Source organism: Euleptes europaea, chromosome 2, assembly GCF_029931775.1.
Source record: "Euleptes europaea isolate rEulEur1 chromosome 2, rEulEur1.hap1, whole genome shotgun sequence".
NCBI classification, from domain to species: Eukaryota; Metazoa; Chordata; class Lepidosauria; order Squamata; family Sphaerodactylidae; genus Euleptes; species Euleptes europaea.
This window is the reverse complement of record NC_079313.1, coordinates 27,620,879-27,646,399: the sequence shown is the minus strand read 5'-3', so window position 1 is coordinate 27,646,399 and position 25,521 is coordinate 27,620,879. Positions and strand designations below refer to the sequence as shown.

The 25,521-nt window shown below is 43.3% G+C and overlaps 1 protein-coding gene across 1 annotated transcript in view; it reads left to right on the top strand.

Moving 5' to 3' along the window:
- Window positions 1-25,521, top strand: part of COLGALT2 (collagen beta(1-O)galactosyltransferase 2) — a 64,729-nt gene that overhangs the window by 22,937 nt on the left and 16,271 nt on the right. The window contains exons 2-5 of the mRNA XM_056844410.1: window positions 11,798-11,908; window positions 14,532-14,649; window positions 16,914-17,048; window positions 21,784-21,988. Of these exons, the coding sequence (XP_056700388.1) occupies window positions 11,868-11,908; window positions 14,532-14,649; window positions 16,914-17,048; window positions 21,784-21,988 (499 nt within the window). The 5' untranslated portion in view covers window positions 11,798-11,867. The remainder of the gene's footprint in view (window positions 1-11,797; window positions 11,909-14,531; window positions 14,650-16,913; window positions 17,049-21,783; window positions 21,989-25,521) is intronic.

The window sequence follows — 25,521 nt, the reverse complement described above, 5'->3', positions numbered from 1 at the left end:
GCTTGTGTAAATGCTGATGGGGTGGGAAACGAAGTACAATAATGAGGTCCCGTTTCAGACTTTTAAAAGAATGCGTTAAAGGTAAATTCAATCAGGGCTGAGGCAAACTGCCTCGACAAATTTTACATTTGTTATTCTGAGTACTGAAGAGTGCCTCCTGTGTTTGACGTTTATTATGTGTATGTTCATATTAAGTTCCTACTATTCTCGGCATTATTTTACGTTGTGAACCAAGTTTAGTAGCTGCATGCGCAATTTTTGTTTCCTTGAAACCATATTTTGATTTTAACATATATTTAGTGCTGATTACTACTAAGAACAAGAAGATATGTATACTAGGCTGTAAGTAATCTAATTTTCGCTCACTTCCTCCCTTTCTTCACATAGTTTATGAAAGAAGTCTGTCTAATAGTGGTTTATAAAAAGACACAGAATTGGTCAGTAGCAGATAGAAACCTGCAGAGACCATTCCATTTTCCCAAACAGGGTTAATCCTGTTCATCTCTAAGTTATGTGCCCCAAAGTATGCTGCAGATCTCCTTGTCCTAATGTATTAGTATATGATAGATAGGAGGCAGGCTGCAGTGATCAAACAATGCACAAACTCACCTGCAGGTCAAGGTTTATCACAATGAATCCCCTGCGTTTGACACATTCAGCAACCTTCTCTTTAAACTCCTTCTTGTCAATATTCCCAGAAGCAGAGAGCTCCACCCATGGGACAAGTGTACGTGCCTTGATGGCGAATGTAAGCGGTTGAGGGCCAGTCGACACATTACAGAAACTGGCCATTGCCATGCTTCTCCAGGGAAAAAAAGAACACATTGGGGGTTTTTTTAGGAAAGTGCAGACAGTAGTTCGGGTAGAACAAATACAACAGCGAAAGAGGCAACAGGCGGACAGAAATTTCGAGTGCTTCCAAACTTCGCAGATTGACCCAAGGATACTTTGCTGTAAGTGAATGGTGCAGAAATGGCCACTGTGTGGCAGACATGTGACTCGTTGGCAGACTTGGCCTGAGTGTTCTGTGTTGGGAACAATTCCCAGGTGTGCAAGGGCTTGTTCAGATCAGACGATAGCATGCAAGGGGACTGGGTTTAAGCTTCTACCTCATGCCGTTTTCCCAACCTGAAATGTCCCCAGGAAGCCACTTTTGCTTTTTTGAAGAAACTAAGTATAGCCCTGAATGCACATAAATCTTCCCTGCAGGCCACATAGCAGCTCCGCAAATCTGTATCAAGTTTAGGACTATTCTCCTTGAACATTCAGTCCCAATCCAAGCTGTACCCGCACATGCCTGGGATTTAAGTTCTCAACATAGAACTGCCAGACTACAAGTTTCCCATTTGCTGTTTGTTCGCTCCCCCCCTCCACCTTAACCTGTTTTCTAGCTGTCAGTTTAATCTCCTCACTCTCCTTTTTGCAGGCTTCTTTTGTTAGGTTTCCCATCTTGAAAAAAGTCCCGTGTGGAGGTAAATTTTATACATTTTAGAGATCTGTTTGGGCCTCTTTTTAAATTGCTCTTAATTCAAGTGGGACAGCTTGTTGGGCAGCGCCATCAATACGGACATTGTTCCATTTAAATAATCTACTATCTGGCTGCAGTATTTCTCAAAGCAACTGAGGACCCACTGCTCAATGTCTAAAGCTGTTGTGCATTTATTTATTTCATTTCTGGTATCCTGCTGCTTGCCCCGTTTCCCTTGCTGCAGCGACTATCAGATGCTCCTCTGCATGCCTGCAAATCCACATCAAATGGAAAAGAGGAAGTTAGCATATATTTAAAAGAATAAGAAAGTTAGCCTCAAATATCCTGGAAACAGGTGCAGATTAATTGACTCTAGTGAAATGGCACCTGATTTTGAAGTAGGTGCTTAACATGTGAACCAGGAAGTGGTGAGTTTGGATTCATTCCCCTAAACAATACTGCTTTGTATCTTTGACATTTGAGAGCAGCTTCACCTATGCTTTTAATTTAGAGAGGTGCAAAGAAGGGGCCTGTGCAACCAGATCTCTGGACTCTGTAGCAAGAAATCTAACTTCATTACAGTGTTCCCCCCCCCCCGCACACACACTACCTGTTTTTTCAGTGCTGTTTTTCTACCCTTTTTCAAGTTTCTTTCGTTTGATGCCATTGAGTGTGGGTGCCAGATATATATTTGTCCTAGTTCCCTTTGTTAACTCAAGGATCCAATAAACTCTGCCTGTAGGTTGAGAAGTATAATGCTTCCTCCTTTGGTAGGGGAGAAAGGTGGCACTGTGGAGTTACTCCAATTAGGCAGTCTCCGTTTTTAGTTGGGGGAATTAGCGTTTGGAGACATGGACCATTTACGCATGGCCGTTTATCCTTCTAAACTCCCAGGCTTGTCGCGAATATAATGAGGCTTCACTCACGGCCTGCGTGATCGACCCACCCAATACCGGAACTTCCCCGGGTCTGCAAAGTGCTGGATTGCAGCGATATAAATTAAAGGATCACTGCAACTTCGAGAGCTTCCCAGAGCTTTTAGCATCCATCTCCCTCTCCCTTCATTCTGGCTTTCTCTTATTCCACCCTGCCCGGAGGCTTCCACCCCCCCCCCCACCGGCCCGGTGGGGTGGAGGCGCGCAGAGCAGCCATGGCAGCTTCCATCCCCACACAATGCTCAAGCATTGGAAGAAATTAAAGGTGGGGATTTTCCTTCAGAAACTCATCTAATGCAGCAAGTCTTTTACAGGCAATAATGGATTTTTCGTTTATTCTGAATCTGGTAATATGGAACTATATTTTGAAAGATTAATCGTGTAAATACATGGCATTCTTGCCATCATGCCTTTGTGTTCTTTAAAGTCTGTCTTCCTAAAATCTATCATACATATCTGGCTATGAACGCCCTTGGCTCCCTACAGCAAAAGGAATTCTAGGAGGACATGGTCGCTGCCCCCTGAAGACCCCACGACCTTTATCCTGTCTACCAACTCTAGCCTGTTGGTTAATATTAAGTCCTCCATTCTTGTTAGGGAAGTCATCCATTCTGTCGTCCCTCTGACTGACTTCCCCATCCGTATGCAGGGCCTCAGGGCTGCTGTTAATGAAATTCTTTCCATCTTTGATCTGAAGGGTAGCAGTCCAATCCTCCTGGCTCTGAAAGTTCTCCTCTATGAGCCCTATCAGCTTGTCATTATTCACAGATAATATAGATAAGATAATGTAAACGTGTAATTATTCATTAAGAATTCACAGAGGTCAATACAATTTATTATTTAAAAGTTGTTTATTATATATGTAGAGTATATACATTGATTACATATGTATATATAAAGAAAAATATGTACATAATATATGGGGGCCTGACCTGGATGGCCCAGGTTAGCCTGATCTCGTCAGATCTCAGAAGCTAAGCAGGGTCAACCCTGGTTAGTATTTGGATGGGAGACCACCAAGGAATACCAGGGTTGCTGTGCAGAGGAAGGCACTGGCAAACCACCTCTGTTAGTCTCTTGCCATGACAACCCCAAAAAGAGGTCGCCATAAGTCGGCTGCGACTTGACGGCACTTTACACACACACGCACACACACACACACACACACACACACACACACACACACAATATATGGGGGCGTCATTTTTTTGCCCCCCTTCAAAAAAAATGTAAATACAGCCCTGCCCAATCCCAATTTGGGCTGGCAAACCCGCTGTGATCTTGCCAGCCAAGGCAGCCACCCCCCCAGTCCCGACTTGTGTTAGAACACTGACACTTTTAAAAGATTGGAACAATTATGGTGTGTCTCCATGATTTTGGAATGGCTCCCGAAACACCTATTGGTTTTATACCAGCCTAGCAGTCATGGCTTTCTATAAAGACCTCTGAGAGCTGTAGTTTTGCAAAGAGCCTGAGAGAATTCTGTTAGATTTCAGGAGGATCTATCTAGTTCCATCATTTTGTTTCTCCACAGTGGTATAGCAGATGACCTCCGGAGGCTCACAATAAGGGCAAGAAAGCTTGAACGCATGAAGTGGCCTTGTACTGAGTGAGACACTAGCTTTCTAGGGTCTCAGGTTGAGGTCTTTCACATCACCTACTACCTGATCATTTTACTTGGAGATGCCAGGGATTGAACCTGTATGCTCTAACTCTGAGCCACAGCTTTTTTTTTTTGCTGTTGTCTGTCCATTCTCCCCCCTGAACAAATGGCATTCAGTGGTGCATGGCTAAAAAGGAAAGTTCCTTTGAACCATCATAGTTAATGTCATTGGTATTTCTATCCTCTGTGAATGTGTCTGATCCCATTTAAAGCCATCTAAGGAATTGGCTTTTACTTAATCTTACGGTTGCAAATTCCACTTATATTTGTATGAAAGAGGACTTCCTTTTGTCCGTCTGCCACCTCACAGGAGCACAGTTTACAGGGGGACGGAATAACTTTTGTATTCATCGAAGCCTGTAGTGCCAACACACCCAACAAAGCCCTACACATCGTTTTTGCCTTTCTCCACATTCCCAATTCTTTATATCACCCCTAATTTAAGAGTTGTCTTCCAGACTGTTTACTTCTCTTATATTCTTGACCGATTTTTTTTCTCGCACATGCAACCTATCACAGCAAAATCTCTCGAAATTCTGTCGTCGTTTTTTCTTAAATGTGTTTTTCTTCAATATTATCTGCTTTGCAGCAGTAGTAATATTTAACATTTCTGTTCCTCTGCTAATGTAGTATTAGCCAGTGCGAACTCCTGCAGATCTCTCGCAGTCGTTTCATTAACCAAACAGGAGTATCTTTCATGCGGGGAAAATGCAGAGTCATGTTTAGGAATGCAGATGGGTAAGAGAACGTACTGTGCCTTGTCTACTCCGTAGGTAATTTTCCAGCAGCTGCACCACAGGAATATAACTGACATCAGAACAGGAAAGAAGTCTAACTGAGTTTACCAGTTATTATTTTCCGGACTCTTTTAGGCAGCGCCACTGAAGTTTTACCACCTGCGGTTTTCAGTACATTTAAAAATGGGGCAAGTGTGGAGGGGATGTAGTTCTATGTTGAGGTAGCCTCAAATATTGAAAATAATTCAGAAAATGCTCTGAGGTTGTGCTGGGGATTGACCACACACTTTCATGTATATATCGCCAACCGTACGGACAAGGTCTTTTTTGTTTTGTTTTAAAGTAAGGTCTGGTTCTTGGGCTGCTGAATTCTGTGATTATTACTGCACTCTTCAGCTTTTTTTTTTTTTGCTGCCATGAAACTATCATACACACAGTCCTGCATTTTAACTGAGTCTTGCCTTTTAGCCCAGAAGAACTGACCATTTCCTGGAAAATCTGGGCATAATGCTCTGAACTGATATTCTTTTGGAGATGGTTGTCCCAACACAAGTTCCGCTGCACAGCTTTGAGACATGTTAAATTATTTATCAGCAATAACCTGTCAGTTCATATGAGCCATCTCATGAAGCATTTGGTAGATCCTTTACACACACACACACACACACAATGAGAATTGCCTCCAGTTTATAAAAGAAAATGTACGTAGCTGTGTTGGTCCATAGCAAAAACCAAAAGCCATGCAAAACCTTATAATAAGACCAACACAGTATAACACAATAATACAATAAAATAATGCAAATAACAAAATACAGTGTGCAAGCTTTTGAATCTTTTGAGTTCTACAGAACTCTACATCTGGCTGGATGGTCAACACAAAAGTTTGTGTTTTTTTTTGAATTTTTCAGGCCAGGATCTTGAGACCTCTTGGTCAGCATCCTATGTAGAATGTTTTGCTGACTGCAGTGGGCACAGGGTGTGCCTACTATCAGATTGCGTCTTTGGTAACAAGCAAAAAATGGAAGCCATCCAGCTGAAAACTCAACTACACTAGTTGACTGAATGTCTCTGAGCTAAATTGTTTGCAGCTGAAACCTTGGGGTTTCTTTTAGTAAATTTTGGGCATTTGCAAAGAAGTTTTCACTGGGCATTTATGCCTGTGGAAAGACTTCCCTGGACTTCAGTACACATTGAGCTGGGTCCGTAAGGAACAGATGAAGAAAAAATGACGGATAAAGCAACACAAAACTTTCTTTAATTTATTTTGACAGTTGCCACGGAGTTCTAAATTGCTCTGATTTCACAGGATGGCCAGATGCATAGGGTAATTTTGTAGAAAGACGCTTGAGTCTTTGAGAGTTCACTGCAAAAGTGACTAACAGTACAGAAGCGGAGAGAAAGGATTTACCGAAGCATATGTGGATTGAGTAGCATGAGTAGATAGCATGTGGAATGCTATCTAGTTTGCTATACGTTACCGCTCAGTTGGGAATGCCGGCCTCTCAACTCATGCCCCGAAGGGGTCCTTTAATCTGGGTCTACACAAGCAGCAGAATGTGACAGGAATGACATAGCAGAGCCTCAGCAATGGTGGGCCACTTTAGACTACAAGTGGGAGCTTTTCAATGCAGATCTGAAGGCTGGTCTATAACAGACTAATCCATCTATCCCAGTACTGTTTACTGCATCAACACCAACTCTAGGGTCTCAGAAAGGGAGAGTCCCTTGCTACCTGTGATGGTTTTCCTCAGGGTAGGTATCACGCCACAGGATTTTTCCTGACACGGTTCCCCCCCACACACACACACACCATTGCATCATAGTTCCCAGCAGGGGTTTAAAAGGTTCGAGGGGATAGAATCTCAACCTGGAAAAGAGCTGAGGGATAATGTAAACCAACAGGAACAAGGTGGTTTTCTTTTTAAAACAAATACGAATTTAGCTTATTCAGAAAGAAACACAAGTGAGGTAAATATTAGCAGTGGATAAAGAAGTTGTAAGATGTTAGGTTTTAAAAGGAACTCAGTGGCAATCTACCTCTGTTAGACTCTTGCCTTTAAAATCCCACAAGGTTGCTGTAAGTCAACTGTGACCCGATGGCACTTTACACACAAGCTGCATTAATATATGATGCACATATTTACATTGTTGTGGCTGTCTTATGTTTTCTTAATGTATGCAGCAGTTAGCATCTTATTATCCCCTGTGCCAGAGGAAGACTTTATATTGGGATCAGCAGAGTGATAGGATGCAAGCCAGTATCTGTGGTGTGTATTTCCTTGCATCCTTGTTCATTTCTTTGTAGGGCACCATCAGTGTTCATTGTACTTTAATTAATATGACAAGACACGCTCCTCTTCCAAGGATCTTATTATCTGAAGATCAATAAAGGCGAGATAAGAAAAGAAATGGGAGAGAGAAGGTGGCAGGGATAAACAGAAAAAGAGCTTGCATTTATTTAAGTAATAAATACTTTGGCTTATTTTTTTGGCTGGGGAAGCATAATGAGGGGTTGCACCAAAGACTTTCTGGAAACTGTTTTGACGAGGTATTTGAAGGAAATGAGAGAGATGGTATCAGTAATTCCAGGCATAAGAGATAGCAAGGGAGAAAGGGCAGAGTCACTGGAGTAGGCTGAAGACCTTTGGGTGGTAGAACTGGAGGGGTGAATGTTGAGAACACAAATATACAGAATGGGGAGGAGCAGGGGCTCAGTGGTGGAGCATCTGTTTGAACGCAGAAGGTCACAGGTTCAACCCTCAGATCGTAGGTGATGTGAAAGATTTCTGCCTAAGTGGAGTGGACAATACTGTCCTTGATAGACCAAAGGTCTGACAAAGCCAAAATAATGTCTTCAAGTATTCAAAGATGCTGCAATATGTCACAGCATGTATCTGTGCTGTGTGTGCATACAGAATAAAGAGTCTGATTCCTAGTCAAGATCTTTGGCTTGTAATGAAAAGTGTCTGTTTTCTTTTAAAATTGGGTTTCTATTTGTGGCAGAAATTGCATGTCCTGATGAATAAGAAGGAAGAAATGACTCTCCTGTTTTTACTGTTGGGGAAGCTAAAACCATGTTGTTTGGGTTGTATTAGGAGTAGGACTGTTCTACTTTTCTCTCAGTGCTGGTGTTTTGGATGTGGGATGCTTGCTCAAAGCTTCTCCTGTTAGGAATAGGTTGCAGGGAGCCATGCTGGTGCATAGAAATTTCCAAAAACAGAAGTTGTCTAGTACCATTAATACTGAAGTAGTAATATCATAAAACTGTGTGCATGCTTTTGAGTTCTCCAGAACTCTTCATCTCTTCTTAAGGCTGGATGGTCAGTACAAAATAAAAATAGGGAGTAAAGAGAGATTTTAGGCCATGATGAAGAGTTACAGACTTTCTATCATGACCTAGAACATCTCTCCCTACCATTTAATTTTTTGTATAAAATATCCAACAACAATATACTGCAACACTTTGGTCATAGCTTTAATACAATTACGAGAAACAGCAAATAGTTTAGGATTAGGTTTTGTAGTAGGAATAATTAGGCAATATGATCCTTTAACTATAAAACCCTGAAGGTTGAAAAATGAGTCTGGCTCCTAAATGTTGTGCCTGGCTCCTAGAGGCAAAGAAAACTTGACAAGGCCTGACGTAGGTGCTCAGTAAAGTGGTGTTGCTTCATATTGTAGGGAGACATCTGAACGTGACCATGTGGATGAGCCTAGATGTGACCGTTTCCCTTAGTATTGACGCACAAACCCATACCATAGTCCTTGCCCGTGTTGTCCTCTTATTCGCCTGCAAAGTGGGGCCACACCACACTGACACACTCACACTTCTGGGCATCCCTGTGAAGGTCACCATAGTTTGGTGAGGAAGCTGCCAAGGCCTGGCTAATGTACGCAGCAGGATGAGGAGGTGGAACACCGAGGTGTACCACCTATGTATTAGTGCTCCCCAACGTACAAAGCATGCTGCAGGAAAGGAAGTTAGCACACGGGAGCTGGCAGGGCCAGAACTGTGATCCCCGATGTGCTATTTTACTGGTAGGGAGCTTGTTGCTTTAGTTTTGTTTCACATCAGAGTATTAAAAAAATGCCACCTGGTACCCTCAGCCTGAATCGATGCAGTCTCTTCTTCAGCCTCAACAGTCTTAACACCACATTGTACTGTAAACCTGAGATTTTCCATCTAGAGCCTTTCCCGCAAAAGTGAGACTATTTATGTCTGTTGTGTATTGACCATGTCCTCTGCCTCCATCCTGTTTTGCTTCCCTTCTCCAATGTAAGGGGGGTTCACACCAACAAATTTGCTGCTCCTCCCCTTTTCCCTCCCAGTCTACCTGAGTGATGAATTAATGAGTATTAGGATGTGGGGGTGAATGGGGAAGGGGGAAAAATATGTTTGCTTTTTCTCCACTGCATAGACCACAACGAAGTATTTACGCTGCGAAGCCACAGGGCACAGAGTGTGCTTTCGGTGGGGTAGTACTTTTCCGGCAAGACGGAAGATTGACAAAATAGCCTGTCCTTCGCTTCCCTGATACGAGGTTCAGAGTAAACATACAGGAGCTCAAAGTAAGAATATGGAGAAGAAAGTGGATGGGACTCTTTAGTTTACCGAATTATCTCTACCTGTTTGCTGAATACGCGGCAGCCTGCTATTTCACAGGGTAGCAAATGACACAGGTTTGCCAAACCGAGATGTTTTGGTTCTGGCCATCTGGCTGCCTTTGCATGACATCAAGTTCAGGTCCTGTGTCTAAATCTCAATTATATCAGAGTGGCAACAGGAAAGAAAATTTTTTTTAATATTTTTTTTATTTTCTTATTAAGTCACATACAATTTCAATATGGTCATCTTCAAAGTTACATAAAATAAAATAATTTCAAACAAATCAGCCTAAACAGTATTGACTTTTTCTGACTTCCCCTCTCCCCTCTTCTATCAAATTAATATCTATATAGTCCCCTCTGTATTTACTTTCTAATTCATTATAATTCATTATATCATTTCAATAAACTACATGTTATCTTCTTATATATTATTAAATACTTCATCCTTTCAGCATTAATTAATTGAATTAGATTAAGTCATAGCCTTTAACATTTCCCAGGAAAGAAAATTTATTTGAAAATAAGTATACCTACAGCTTGGTGATATTTTGAAAAGAGAGAGACAGCGTGTGTGTGTGTGTGTGTAGTAGTACAATGGCTTGTCTGAGCAGCAGAGCCTGGCTGGACGCCGCAAGAGAGGAAGAGAGAATCTGTTTATGAATTTGCAGTATTTAAATGCTGCCTTTCAATCAAACATTTCCCAAGTGGTTTGGGATTCTTCGCCATACATGGCCCAGAAATATCAGCCTGTGGACTCTTGACATTTTATCAAGGCATCCTACCTGCTTTTCACCTGTATCTTTCTGGAAACGTGAATTGGGAGAATAGTTTTAGGTGGGTAGCCTTGTTGGCGTGCAGTAGAAAAGCCAGATTCAAGTCCACTAGCAACTTAAAGACCAACACTATTTTCCAGGGTATAAGCTTTATCAAATTTGCTTTTGTCGGACACATGTACTTTGACTCTCGAAAACTTATACCCTGGAAAATCTTGTTGCTGTTGAAGGTGCTACTGGACTCGAGGCATGAATTTAGAGAGAAAATAAGGCTGGCTTTGCTCAAAATTTAGGAGTCTGGGGCTGATATTTGATACCTTATTATATATTTGCGTGGCATAGTTGAATATTTCATTGACACCTTCATTAGGCCTGGCTTTAATTGGCAGAGAAATCAGGAGGGTACTTATTGCTTGTGGGTCTGGGCCAGTAAAATGTAAGCTCATCCGTCCTGACTTGAGACTCTAAAAATGCTGCTATCAGATATGAAAGTAGAGAAAAAACTGCAAAGTGCTGCATTCTTTTCATCCTGCCTCCAGGGGTTTAACAGTCCAGCCTTGCTGTCTGCATACTGATTGCACTGAAAATATTCAGGGGGATTCCTGTTGCCCTAAACGTGTCTTTCCTTCTTGCATTTTTCATACAACCATCAGAAGCAGCTCCTACAGTTCTGCTTATCTATGAAACGACGATTCGTGTAACAACTAATTATTTGTGTAATCCTTGTGTTCATTCACAGTCACCAGCTCAGTAGAAATGGGTGTCGAACGTTTGAGGCTTTGACTGTGGGATCAATTTCTGTTTTGTTTTTCCAAACTGGCCTCTACAAAGGCCATCTCCCCGCTCTCCCATTCCTGTTGCTTGCAACTTTAAGTAAAAAAGTACTTGTGCTGTGGATTTACAGTTTATGTGTTTGGGGAAACGAGAGCCCTGCAATAAATGGTGTTCGTCTTTACCGTGCCACTGGACTTCGTTTTTTGTTTTGCTGTCATAAGGTCTTTTATTATGGTCAGTTGAGTGCGGAGGTTTGCCCTATATTTGGCTGTTTAACAGGGGCTAATGTCATTGTCTCAGCAGGAGCTCCTGCATTATACCAGTGGTTTCCTACATAGAAAACTCCTTTTGTTTGTGAACTCAACGCAGGCTTGTGTGCTTCCTAAAGAGGAGGGCAACAATGCAGCCAACTGAATTGCCTCATTATATATTTGAATTGCTTTGCTGGTGGCTAAATGTTCTTGCCATTCCTCTCTAGAGGAAGTGATTCATTTTCATAAGAGGCTGCGGAATCCTTTCCCCCTTTTCTAGTCCTCCCCACCTGCTTTTTAGCCCTGCAGCAGAAGAAAATCCATGCAAATGAGCTTAAAATTACTGTCCCATGCAGCCACAAATTAGTCTTTTTAGTGTCTATTTAGTGTCACTTTAGAATGTGGTTGGAGGTTGATTGGTAGGGACATATCTGCACCTTTGAGATTCAAAATATAGCTCTTGTCCTAGCACAGTGTACAGTAGCAATGACCAAATCACATCATGGGCCTTTCTGAACTTACCTTGCATGTGAAGATGGTGATTCTAAGAACATTAATTATTCTGTGTATTCACTGTTGCTATTTTAGGGTAGCCACGGACCACAATGTCGACAACACAACGGGTATCCTGAGAGAGTGGTTGAAGAACGTACAAAAGATGTATCACTATGTGGAGTGGAGGCCAATGGATGACCCTCAGTAAGTACTGGAACACTAGGCTTTTTTAGTCAAAGTAATGGGTTGAACGCCCTGACCTGGATGGCCCAGGCTAGCCTGACCTCGTCAGATCTCAGAAGCTAAGCAGGGTCAGCCCTGGTTAGTATTTGCATGGAAGACCACCAAGGAAGTCCAGGGTTGCTGTACAGAGGAAGGCACTGGCAAACCACCTCTGTTAGTCTCTTGCCATGAAAACCCCGAAAGGGGTCGCCATAAGTCAGCTGCGACTTTACACACACACACACACACACACACACACACACACACACACACACACACACACACACACACTGGGTTGAACAAATGTCAGCTCCTTGGATGTTAGAGTATTTCTTCCGCAATACTACCTTGCCCATAGCAGAGAAGTAGGAAGGATGAAGCGAAAAAGACACCTTCCCACTGTCTTGCCTCTCAAATGTGTTCAGTAAGAGACCTTTTTTGGGGGGTGGAAGTTTCTTTCCTCTCTCTGCCCTGCCCTTCCCACACATTGTTTTGTCCACTCTTTGGTAGAACTGGATTTGACACTCAACACGGGGGCTGCTGCTCAAAATGGCAGCCCTGTGTCATGTTGCCTCCCCTAATAATATTTAGTCCATATTACCCATGCTGTTCTCCCTCCTGCTCTGTCTACTTCACATTATTGGCTTATGGGGAGAGAAGTACAAGGAAATAGCATGGGGGACTTAGATACCAGGAAAAAGGAGGATAGGAATTGGCACAGTGCTGCTGTTTCCTGTTGCTGACGTCAACCACTAATTCTAGCCTCTAAGACAAGTTGTTCTAATTCTAGTTCAGCATGTGTCACTTGCAAAATACTGATAATGTCAGGCGGTAAGCACGAGGATGAAGTGCTCTTTCCATATCTGTACAGCTTTAAGTTGCATTTTCATGTTGGTGTATTATAAGTTAACAATGGCAGAAAAGTTTTGGAACTTAATTACAACGGGTATATACATCCAGAGAAGAAATTATCCAAACCAGTTTTTTTTTTAAGTGCCCGGTTCAACTTTCATGCCAAATTCTGCAGTTGCCATGGAGTCCAAAATGCCCACCTAGACTGCTGAAGTTCAGCAACACATTTGCTTATAGGTAGGTGTTTGGGGAGCGTGCCACACTAGTTTTTTCTGCCACCTGAAAAGTGCTAGCACCCCACCCTCGCCAGCCAGTCAAACCCTAACCTGGTGAAAATACATGAAACCCACAAAGTGTTGATCTATTGGTTGCGGCTAAAGGCTGGTAGCAAAAAAAGTTCATAAAAAAGCTTTGGAGTTACACTGAACATTTTTACAGGCAAAAGGAGTACAAAGCTTGCTAAAGGGACTATTGTGGGATCTGTTCTGTTTTCATGTGGAATGGATTTGGCGACCACTCTGGGGGGCCAGCATAATTGACTTAGGCTACTTCTACATAAATTTAATACCCATTTGCTATGACACTTGCTCTGTGATGAGAATGTAGCTGTTTCTCAATCTTCTAGTGTTTAAGCACACCTTTCTCAGTATAAGAGTCTAAATCAGAGAGCTTTCAGGTTTAGGAAAGCCAGCCTCTGTCTCTGCAAAACTCTGCCTTAAATAGTAAATGCCCCCCAAAGAGATTAGCTTTCTTCCCACTTATTCAATTTTATCTTGTCTTATCTAAAGAGATAAAATTTAACATCATGAAGAAAAGAGTTTCCCTCCCTTGCCCCATATTTTGTAGGGATAACTCAGGTTTGCTATGTGTTTGAAGGCCCCTTGTTTGAACAATTTATTGTTTATTTATTTAGAGTTATACCTCGCTTCTTTCCCCATTGGGGAGCCAAAGAAACTTACAACACCATTCTCCGCTCCTCTATTTTATCCTCACAAGAACACTGTGAAGTAGGTTAGGCTGAGAGAGAGTGACCAGTGAGCTTCTGTGGCAGCGTGGCTAGTCAAACCTGGGTCTCCCAGATCCTAGCCTGACACTTTAAACACACTGGCCTTCCTTGTCAAAAGGGAGAAGGAAAATGTAATGTCAGAAGGACCGTGCTAAGCACATAACAGTTGCCCTCCTGGATTGTACCAAGGGCATCTGATCCAGTACTGTACATCAGCAGGCAGCCTCCAGCTTCTGCACGCTCAACAACAAGTAATACATACAACTGGTAGTCCTGGAGAGGCTTCTCCTCTTGAATCTTTCTAATCCCCTCTTTTTAAAGCCTTCAAAGCTAGATGTGTCTGTCATTACATCTTATAGTCATGAATTTCCTAAGCTAATCACCATTTTGTTTTATACAAGCTGCTTTATGCAAGCCTGGGGAAAATTTTTTTCCATCTTGTTTGTTTTTTATTTTTCAACAAAGTTCCTTTTAGTGCACACCTGGAGCAGGAAGTGCTGTGATGCTATATGTCCTGGGTACACACTCCCAAAATAAATCCGCAAGCATTTTCTTTGCTCAGAAACCTCCTTCTACTCTTACTTTTTCGGGGCACTCAAGGTGACTGAATATATTTGCTTTTTCTTCTACTTTTTTTTTTAAAATGCTGAAGTCAGAAGGGAAATATTAGTGGGCAATCCTGCATGTGTTAAGAGTGTGTAACGCTGCAAGGCAGTATTTTTTCCCTTTTTGCCTGGTGTTTTATAGGTCTTATCCTGATGAGGTTGGGCCCAAACACTGGCCAAACTCCAGGTTTACCCATGTGATGAAGTTGCGGCAGGCGGCTCTGAGAACTGCCAGAGAAAAATGGTCTGACTACATCATGGTAAGAGTTCCAGGCTGCCGGCAAAAGAGAAAAAGGAAAACAGCCGAATTGAACATTGCAAAAAATAACTCTTCCTCTGAGATTTGTAAGAGGGAAGTGGGATGTCTGTGGATTGCACTGAAGTTCTTTCCCACTGCTAAATGTTTTTCTAAACAACTTTGACATTTTAGGATATAGATACCTTTGCTCTCCCTAGCTCCAGAAATCCTGTTTCCCAGACCTATCCCTCTATCAACGTGCTTCCTAGTACTGGAAGCGGATGAAGGTTGCCTGCAATCAGTCCTTTAATAGGTTGGGGTCTTTGTTCCCCCTGCTGTTGGGTAAGCTTAGCTTCCTCATAGCTTCACTTTTCAAATGACACATGTTTCCAAATCTTCTTTTTACCCTTCTCCTCTTGCTGTTTCTTTTCTATTTAAAAAAAATCCAGGGACCTGGGAAAACCACTTATTAAAATGTTGGGCATCTTACTTGAAAAACTGTTCTGCAGGGGGGGAAAGGTGGGTTTGTGATTGCCACCATGGATAGCCGACAGGAAGGACAGGTTTCCTTGAGCTTGATACATGAGAGAAGGTTGAACATCTGAATAGGTTGAATGTAATTCTGTGGTTGACTTACTCTGGGAGGGAAGGTATGGTATAGCCTGATCTTGTCAGATCTCAGAAGCTAAGCAGGGAGACCACCAAGGAAGACTCTGCAGAGGAAGGCAATGGCAAACCACCTCTGCTTCTCACTTGCCTTGAAAGCCCCCTGCTGGGGTCGCCATAATTTAGCTGCGACTTGATGGTACTTTACACACACACAGTTGGCTTACTACATAAATTATGTTTAGGATGTACTCTTTAAGATTCCTAAGAGGAGGCCTAGCCATACAAAATATCAAATTGTACCGTCAAGCAGCAGCATTAGTCTGGATATCAGATTGGATTATTGATCCGAAATGGAGAAATGTAAAATTGGAAATAATAGATATTAAAGAAGGCATACATAATTAGTTATGGAATAAGAAGTCGTTAAGGACAATTCAAAACCAAGATGGGAAACGCATTGTAAGACATGGTTTGTGAATATGGTTTCAATGCAGAGGCAGAATAAGCCCTCCAACTTCACTATTGACATCTCCAGTTGATACATATTGTGACAATAGCACATGGAAGAAAACTGACTATATAACTGCTTTACAACCTCTCCTTGTATGAGTACCTATGTAAAGAGGGCATATACATACAGATGAAGAGTGGATTCTCAGTCAGCCCACCATCTACCACAGAAGCATTGTTCTGCTGTTTTTGTATGTAACAAAATCAATACCTTACTATTCCTTGCCACGGTCTAATATTCCTGGGCCACACCACAAATTACATAAGGCAATGCTTGGATATTGCTGTTGCCAAAGAGCCTGACAGAGCTCTAGGGTTCTTCCTGAGTACAAACTGACACTCCCTGCCCAATTACCCGGTAGTAAAGCTCCAAAGAAAAACGTGCGAAGGCTTTAACTTTCCTGCCTGGTCATCCCTAGATGCCGGTTGGCTGTGATCACTCTCTGCTGAAGAAAATATACTCTGGCCCTGCTGGGATAAATCCTCTTGTTCCTACTGCAGTTGTTCCAAGCTAGGCCCAAGCAGGGTTCAGCCATAGCTTTTTTTAAGTTCTTGTTCTCTAATGGCTCCAGCCTTGGACTATTTCTGTGGGCCTGGTACAAAATATTTGGAGGTTTCTGCTCTTGTTTATGGAGTTAATAAGTACAGGGACTCCATTTCAGTTCAGTGGTGATCACCTACTAAATAGCATTGCTTGTTGGTGTGCACATATAAGCAGTTATAAAGTTGACCAATGTTTGCCTTGGCTAGAGTTCAGTGTAAACTTTGGTTAGCTTAATGCTGATAGATTTGTGGTGGAAGTCTCTACTTACTTGTTCGTTTTGCTGTATCCCAAGAGCTCAGGATGGGTAAGACTCTTTTTTAAAGTGAGCCTTCTAGGTACCCGTCCCCACAACCTGATTGAGCAAAAATCTCACTTTATTGGGTTGGCTCCAGTACGAAACTTCCATTTGCGCTAGAGCTCTTGCACAAGTGGAAATGCAAGGAGATGCCCACTGCAGCCACTTTCCCTGTCAAATGCACTGTATCCCCATTTGTTTCTGCTTGTGCAACCAATTACTGGGCACTACAGTATATGTTGTCAAAGATCTTGCACGAGTGGAATTGTGCTAATGCTCGTGGTTGTGCATCACTGGATCCAAAGCCATGTCATCATCCTTTTTCTAGTTCATAGATGCTGATAACTTCCTGACAAACCCAGAAGTGCTGAATCTGTTGATAGCAGAGAACAAGACCATTGTGGCACCAGTGCTGGAATCGCGCACTCTCTACTCAAACTTCTGGTGTGGAATGACTCCTCAGGCAAGCAATGTTACTGTATCCTTACTTTTCTGTACAGTGCTGTCAATGTACATGGGGCTTTCTCTGTGAGCAGATAATAGTAGAAAGGACCCTGCCCCCAGGAAGAGAGATAGTGCTAACAAAGGATGAAATAAGGACCAAACTGTATGTGACACTGAGAATCTGTGATCAGGTTCCCTAATGTGTAATTAACTGCAAGAAGCAGCTATGTTTTTGGGGGGCTGGGACTGATATGGGTTGAGACCACAGTACTAGGAAGGGTTCTCATCGGACTGCTTTACGGGTTGTTTTTTTTTAAAAAAGACACAATACGAGTCCTGTAGTTCACAGTATAATAGTACCGTACATTTCAAAACCCACAGGTTTAGAGAATGGCCTGTGGGCAACTCAGGTGGCAAGTATGTCTCCGCTGGGTCATTGCCTGGGTTGGAGACTCAGAGCCTTTCTGAAGGAAGGGCAAGAAATACAACAAAAATGTAGAAGAGCACATGCCCTAAAATTAGAAGAGTAAGCAGATTCACTATTGCATTGTGAAGCAGGGAGGCCTCTTTCATTTAGCTGAGTTTCTATTTCATTAGTTAGTTATTCACTACAGCCTCCTAAAAACAATAAGCACCATTTTCTTCACTACAGTATACTAACAGGTAGCATTACAGTTGTCATCCAAAAATGCTTCCTCAGCATTCTCAGGCCAGGGGACGCTGACTGATTATGTATACCTGTCAGCTGCAAGGCCTTCAAGCCCAGACAATTTACATGTAACTAGGGGAAATTATTAAAACAAGCCCATAACAAAAATTTTAAAATTTATGTGAATGTTACATTCTTTGGGCACTAGTAGGACCAGTTCTTTTCCTTCCATCAGCTGGTGGTGGTTCCTTCAGTTGCCTTTGTGGAATAATTTTAATGCCATCATAATCTGATTATCTGAGCCAGAATATTGTCGAAGGCTTTCACGGTCAGAGTTAATTGGTTCTTGTAGGTTATCCGGGCTGTGTAACCGTGGTCTTGGTATTTTCTTTCCTGACGTTTCGCCAGCAGCTGTGGCAGGCATCTTCAGAGACTCCTCTGAAGATGCCTGCCACAGCTGCTGGCGAAACGTCAGGAAAGAAAATACCAAGACCACGGTTACACAGCCCGGATAACCTACAAGAACCAATGAGCCAGAATACTTTTTTATTATACATTTAATAAGTGCTGCACTTACCAACATTCTCTTCCTGTCCTTCCCTAACAACCCATTGAAAGGATGTTGTTTCTGTTTGTGTTGCACAGACAGAAAACTGAGTCTGAGAGCTCTGTGACCTTTATGGTTCCTAATTCCTAGTCAATGAAGGTCAACACAATGTTCCAAGACCCTAGCATCATCCCTTTTGGTTTGCATAATATGAAGAAAATCTACTGAAGAAATAACACCTTACAGGATTTTCTCTCCTGCCTTCCTACTTTTGTTTTGTTTATAAATACTTCCAGTGCCGTTATTTCATTCTGTTTCATCCATTTCCCCCTATGGGGATTAATAGCTGACGCATAGCCAGCGAGCACCAGGCAGCTGGAGCAGTGATAGTGCTAGGTTTTGGAAGCAGGAGCAGCCCAAATTCCTCGCTGTTCAGCCGGACATTTATCAGTTGTTTGTGCTTACAGAAACATCCGGGTGGATGTTTCCGACAAGCAGGACAACTTCCCAACAAACCTAGCATTTATGGGAGGTCGCAAAGCACATCAGGGCAACAAACTGCATGCTCACCTTTAATGAGAAGGCTCCACTTCAGTGTGACTATTTTGGGTGACTCAGTATTTGGAACAATCTTTGGCACAGCCTTGGTCTGCGTCAGGCTGTTCTCGCTTCTTGGCAGTAAGCTAGAAAGCTGTGCTTTTTCAGGGTGGACCTCTTAGGCAGTTGTTTCCATCACTGAATATTCTGGTAACGTGACTTGCACAAAAGTATATGCTGGTGTATGCCCAACAGAAAAACCCAGGGTGGCAGAATGTTTACCAGACATGAGGATGTGTAGGGGCTTAGGGGTCTGTGTTGCCTTACCCATACATCTTCAAAAGATGCCCTGTTTCTGAACTGAATCTCTGGAGCAGGAATACCAGAAATCGTATGTCCACAGGGAGGGATCTCATCCTTGATAAAAAGGCCCAGTCAATTACACATAAGCCAGTGACTTAAAAAGAATGCAGAGTGTAAAAAATGCTGACCTTTTATGCATTCTCAGTTTCCTCCTGTCTAACTTCTTGTTTCTTAGGGGGAGGGGTTCAGTTATTCACACATGTTACTCCCTCTAGTGGTCAATTCGATATAGCACCAGTTTTTATGAAGCCTAAGAGGCTGCTGATTTAAACTACAGGGAGAAACGCTTCATTTAAAGCTGTGTGATGTCAAATCGACCACCAGAGGGAGTAAAACGCATGCAGAACTGATAAAAAATCCTGAAGAAACAGGAAGTTAGACGCGAGGAAACAGAATGCATAAAAGGCAACTGTTGTAATCATTCTCCCGGATCATGCAAAATCCTCCCCTCCATTTTATACAGCTTGGCACACAATGATGGACAATAGGGTCCTGTTTGGTAACAGCAGTTACCCCAATAGAAACTGGAGACCTTCCACCGGAATGGAGACTGGGACTTCAGAAATCTTTAATTCTCTTTTAAAAGCAGCTGCCATGGAAGGGTGGGGAAGGGATTTGGATGTTTTGTCATATCAAGGCCAATTCACATAATACAAATGCTTAACGGATATTGCAAGGACTTTGTTTCGCATATATGCTGGGAGTCCTCTTCCTCCTGTGTGTATTTTGATAGTGACCCATTGTACACATTTAGAAATGCTTTAGCCTCCAACCTGGTGCACTGTTTTCACAAATGGACATGGTTCTGGGCAGCTGGTATTTGCTGCATTTGGAAATTTACACACAGCCATCATTGGCAACCACAAAGGCTTTGTACTGTGTGACTCGACCCCCACTATCTGAATAGGTTCTAGATAAGTGCTTTGCAAACTGCAGAGATGTTTGTGGTTCTGAATGCAGGCAGAAGGGAGGGAAAAAGCCAAGTCGGGAGCTTGCTGGAGACAGTTCTCAGGCCATTTCCCACTTGCACAAAGAGTGTGTTGGTCTTTGGTGGTGGTGTGGGGGGGTTTGACTTGCGCTGTGCCGATGCTTGCTTTCTATTTGGTCAGTCATATATATTTTGTAAATCAGTCAGTCTGTTTCGAAAGATACCACAAGCCCCCAGCACACCCTGTCTTTCCACACCAGGAAACCGATTCCATAAAAGGCTGCTTGAGACCTTGCTCCCACTGTGGCAGGCAGGGAGCACAAAGTAATATTGTCAGCTTGGTCCAGAAGAAAAGCTGGCTGAGCTGCTGCTGCTGCTTTTTCTGCAGCTGATGAAAGTTGGCCTTTGAAACACTGCAGAACATTAGCCTTGTGGAGCAGCGGAAGAGCCGTATGGCAATTTGTGGCTCTGATTGATGGTAAAGTAATCTGGGCATGGGGTATTTCCATAGCACACCATTCATTTTTGATAAGGAACAAGACCTTGTCTTGTACTCAAGGTACTCCCTTGAGGGCAGATTTGTTAAGTGTTCAATCCCAAGAAATCTCAGCAAGCTTGGTGGTAAGCCTCACACTTCGCCAGATCATTGATCAGCAAAGGTCCAGGTTTTGTTTTCTTTTTACAAAGATAGTACCGTATATACTCGGGTATAAGCCGACCCGAGTATAAGCCGACCCCCCAAATTAGAGGCCAGAAAAGGGAATTTCCTATTGACCCGCGTATAAGCCAAGGGGCAATAAGAAATTTCCTTTACCCGCAATACTGCGCTCTAAAATGGCGGCCGCCATTTTAGAGCGCAGGGCCCCTGCCCCAGGTCGCCCTCCCGCCACCTCCCAGGCCCTCCCGACCCACCCCGACCCCAGTACCATCCAAGGGGGGGAGGGGGAAAAGCCCCTGAACCCACTACTTACCTGGAGAGGCGGCGAAGCGGCGGCGGCGCGTCCTTCCTGGGCCGGCAGGAGGCCCCTCCAGGCCGCTGCCGGCCAGAGGAAGGCGCCCAGGCGTGTGGGCGGTAGCGGCGCGACGGGCAGGGGCCTCCCATGGCCCCTCCCGGCGGGGAAAATGCGCCGGGGGCCGGGGGGCCGGGGCAGCTTCCCTGCGACTGCAGAGAGGCTGCCCAGGGCCCCTCCCGGCGGGAGAAAATGGCGGCGGGGGCCGGGGGGGCCAGGGCAGTCTCTCTGTGGCTGCAGAGAGGCTGCCCAGGGCCCCTCCCGGCGGGGGAAAATGGCGGGGGGGGCCAGGGCAGTCTCTCTGCGGCTGCAGAGAGGCTGCCCAAGACCCCTCCCGGCGGGAGAAAATGGCGGTGGCTCGGCGGCGGCGGTAAGTTAACCCCTTCTTCCTCCCTCCTCCCTCCTTCCCCCTTCTACCGTATTGACCCTTGTATAAGCTGAGGCCGGCTTTTTCAGTCCTTTTTTTGGGCTGAAAAACTCGGCTTATACCCGAGTATATACGGTATTTCAGCTTTTTTGTTGCTCACCCAAGAGAAGAATTCTAAGGGTATTTTGTGAGTGAGAGAGATTTTTTGCCTGCAGTGTCCAGTGTTCAAACAGACCTGCAGATTAGGTACCTCAAATTCTGGAGATTTGCTGCTTGCAGAAATGAATTGGGTCTGAAGGTTCTGGTAGGCAGTCCCTCTCATTTTAATAAGCTGTGAGCTGTCTTTGTTGCAGGGTTACTACAAGAGAACACCAGATTACGTCCTGATCAGGGAATGGAAGAGGGTTGGTTGCTTTGCTGTTCCAATGGTCCACTCCACGTTTCTGATTGATCTGAGAAAAGAGGCCTCCGATCAGCTGATGTTTCATCCTCCACATCAGGACTATACATGGACCTTTGATGACATCATCGTCTTTGCCTTCTCAAGTCGCCAAGCAGGTAGGCACGTAGGCCCCGGCCGGAGATAGAAGGTGGTGTATAAATCTAAAAAAAAAAAACAAAAAAAACAAAAAAAAAACAACCATGGTGGACAAACATGGTAGATTTCATGCCATATGCAGTGTCATGGACCCAGAGATTGTTCAGGTGAACCAAATGTGTGCTGGTCTTAGAACTGCACTGGAGTGACTTTTTAACAACTGTAATAAGACTAATCTCTGCGTAGCCATGGTGACAGATATATATTGCCTCTAGTGCCCATGTATATAAATGTATACCCATGAATACTAAAGTTGCCATTGTAGTATGTAGCTTGTTGTTTCATGTGCAGAAACTAGTCAGGATCTTTTTGAACTTCTACGCCAATTACTCTTTTGTCTACTTTATTTTTAAATCAACACAAGGCACGCTACTGCAGAGTAAGAGCCATTCTACCCACAAGGTGGCTGGCAGAGGTGATAGAATTCTGGTCTCCACCACATCAGACTCCAGGTGGAAGGCTGATATTTTTAAAATGCTCTCTGAAGTTTTTTTTTTTTTAAAGTATATAGTAAACTAGCAGGTGCCCTGACCTGGATAGCCCAGACTAGCCTGACCTGGTCAGATCTTGGAAGCTCAGCAGGGTCAGCCCTGGTTAATACTGGCTGTGAGACCACCATGGAAGTCCAGGGACGCTATGCAGAGGCAGGCAATGGCAAGGCACCTCTGTCTCTTGCCTTGAAAACCCTGTGGGATCACTGTAAGTCCACTGCAACTGGACAGCACTTTCCATCTCCAAACTAGCAGTTAAGGAGAGAGTAATGCTAACCTTTTGTCCCTGGTGTGCTATTACGTAAAGGAGATCGTTTTTATCTGCAGGAGCATTCACAAATATCTTCACCTGTAGTTTGACGTCATGGAGCCAAGAGTGGTTACTTCAGTCTATCACCTCATTTCATGTAACATATAAAAAGCTCTAAATGAATTCAGCGTGTTGTGAGTGGAGACCTATACCTAACATTGCACTATCAAGGAGACATCATGCACCACCAACCCACCATATTGTGCCACATTTTCTGTTTTTGGTGGCTGCTGAGAACAGCACACAGAAATTGATGGATGTCCTAAATCAAAACAGAAAAGCAAGGAGTGTGTGTTTCTCTAGTAGTACCTCTGTGTTCATTCCCACACTCTGCAGCTAAATCCTGGCCTGATCATCAAAGTCATCTTTCATTGATTGTAGTCACATCAGTAGGCATAGACACCTGCACCTCCCCCTAAGGAACTACATGTCCCTATAGTTGGTTTGTTTTGAGCCACCACAATGCTGGAAAAAGCTTTCTGGTGCATCACCAATCTTAGCAGTCACCCTACGTCCATGAGTAGAGAAGAACTTTTCAATATATGAATTGTATTGAGACTTGATATTGATTAGTGCACAACCATGTTCCTCTGAGATATTGGAAGCCATGCTGTTATGTAAAACTGGGCATTGGGTAATGTCCTGGACTTAAATCAGTGTTTCAAGGCACCTCTGAGTAAAGGAATTATGATGGAAATATTGAGGATAAAAACATGATGCAACACTGTTGGAGCAATTGCTTTGAAATGGCCCTGAAAATGTTTTTACAAGGCAAAGCAGGTCAAAGTCTGGGGAATTGAGGGAGGCAGATGTACGAGTTGATTAAATCATTGCCAAATCCATTAATGTCAGGATATCTTTTCATCCGTTTCCCATAATGACACCTGACAGTTGAACTGTGGTTTGGCAAAGGATTATAGTCAGCTGGCTTGCCTGCAGAGGGAAGTTCATAATGGGGCAGACGCACAACAGCCCTTTCTGTAGTCAACTAAAAAGGGGGTTCTGCTATTAATAATCTGAGGCCTCTGGCACAGCTGGTCATGTCTGAATGGAGCTTAATTTTGAACTCCTAAGCTTGGATCTTTCAAAATTAAAAAATATATATATTTATTTTGTGCTTCATATTGGATGACAGCTTTGGAGTATTCTGAGTTTCTGCAGCTTTTTAGGGCTGCTGATGATTTAATTGTGACTGCAGCCTATTGCCATTACTCAGGCTTTTTTTCATTGGCTTTGGCAGCCTCTGATGGACAAGGCCCAGAACCAGAGAAGGGACCTGGATCTGCAGAAGATAATCACATTTGCAACCAGACCTTTGCTTAATGTTTTGCAGAGGCAAGCTGAGCTCCAGCTGTCTTTTCTCCCTCCTGGATCTCAGCCCAAGTACCTAAATCAAGAGGCCTGTGTTGTGATGCATTGAGGTGTAGCCAGAGTTTATGGGAGAGGGGGACGGGCTCATGAGATTGTATTGGGTCCTATACCTGGTGACATTTTCCAATGACAAACTTGGTGTTGAATTCATTGAGCAAGGTTTATCGGCAGCATATGTTTAGATTTTTTTTAAAAAATGTGGCAAATAAACACTGCCTATTATTAATATAAGTATGGGTCTGCCGTTGGCCACTTTTTAGTGGACCACTTACTGATTGTTGGGGTTTTTTTGCAAATGATGGATTAAGTACAAAGAATATTGACTTGATGTGCTACCCAAATTAGATTGTCTCCCATTTTGGTTGGGGGAATTAGCTGGGGAGACTGTATTTTGCAAGAGGCAGGAGTAACCAGGATCTTTTCCCTATGTATACAGGGATTGAATCCCTGTGAAAAACTCTTAATAAAGAGGAGAGTTGTTTTAAGATTAATTGGTTTGTATTGCAAAAATAACTTCCAACACATACATCAAAAACACACAGAACCCAATACACTCAAGAACTAGGAAATAAAAGGTAGGAGGGGGTGGACATAAGGATATGAGGTTCCCGGGGGAAAGTATATTTACCTGTCAGAGAGCGAAGTCCGAGATGGCAGTGGCAAGAAGGGAAGCAGAATTAATTCAGTTAGGAGGGTGTTAACCGATCAGCTTAACAGATCACAAGCAAGTGGGTGTGTGCGCAGGGTCCAACACAAAAAATGGATGCCATTTTGGGGGCATATTTATACCCAGAAACGTGTCCTGAGCAATTGTGACTGTGCTAACAATCAAATAATTGGTCATTCCTCGATTAGTTTAGCAGTTTGAGTGTGAAAAGACAGGAGGAGGAGCAGATAGAGACAATACCTAAGTTCTCCTGGTTGAGTACCTTTAACTACTTAGTTATAGAGTTTTATATGAGAAAAGTTGTTTTGGGAGAGGTTCCCAGGAAGGAGAAGGTGACTCAAAAGGGTTTGGCTGTACCTATTTTGCAACTTTATAGGTATAGTTGGACATCCGGAGGTGTAGAGGAATGATTCCAGGTTCCCTGAATGGAGTTGTAATTACTGAAGTTACTAAAGGGTTTTGCTATCAGCTACTAGGTCTCCTGCAAGGAAAGTGTTAACACATATGCTAAGGAGGCTGTTCCCTTCTCATTGTTCTTGTGGTTTCACCTGGCATAGGTCTGGGGGAGGTAGGCAGACAAGTCTGTACTTGCCCTGTCGGCTCTAGAGTTGTCACAAGGATGGCTGCCAGAAAACTTCCATTTTGTCTCTGGCT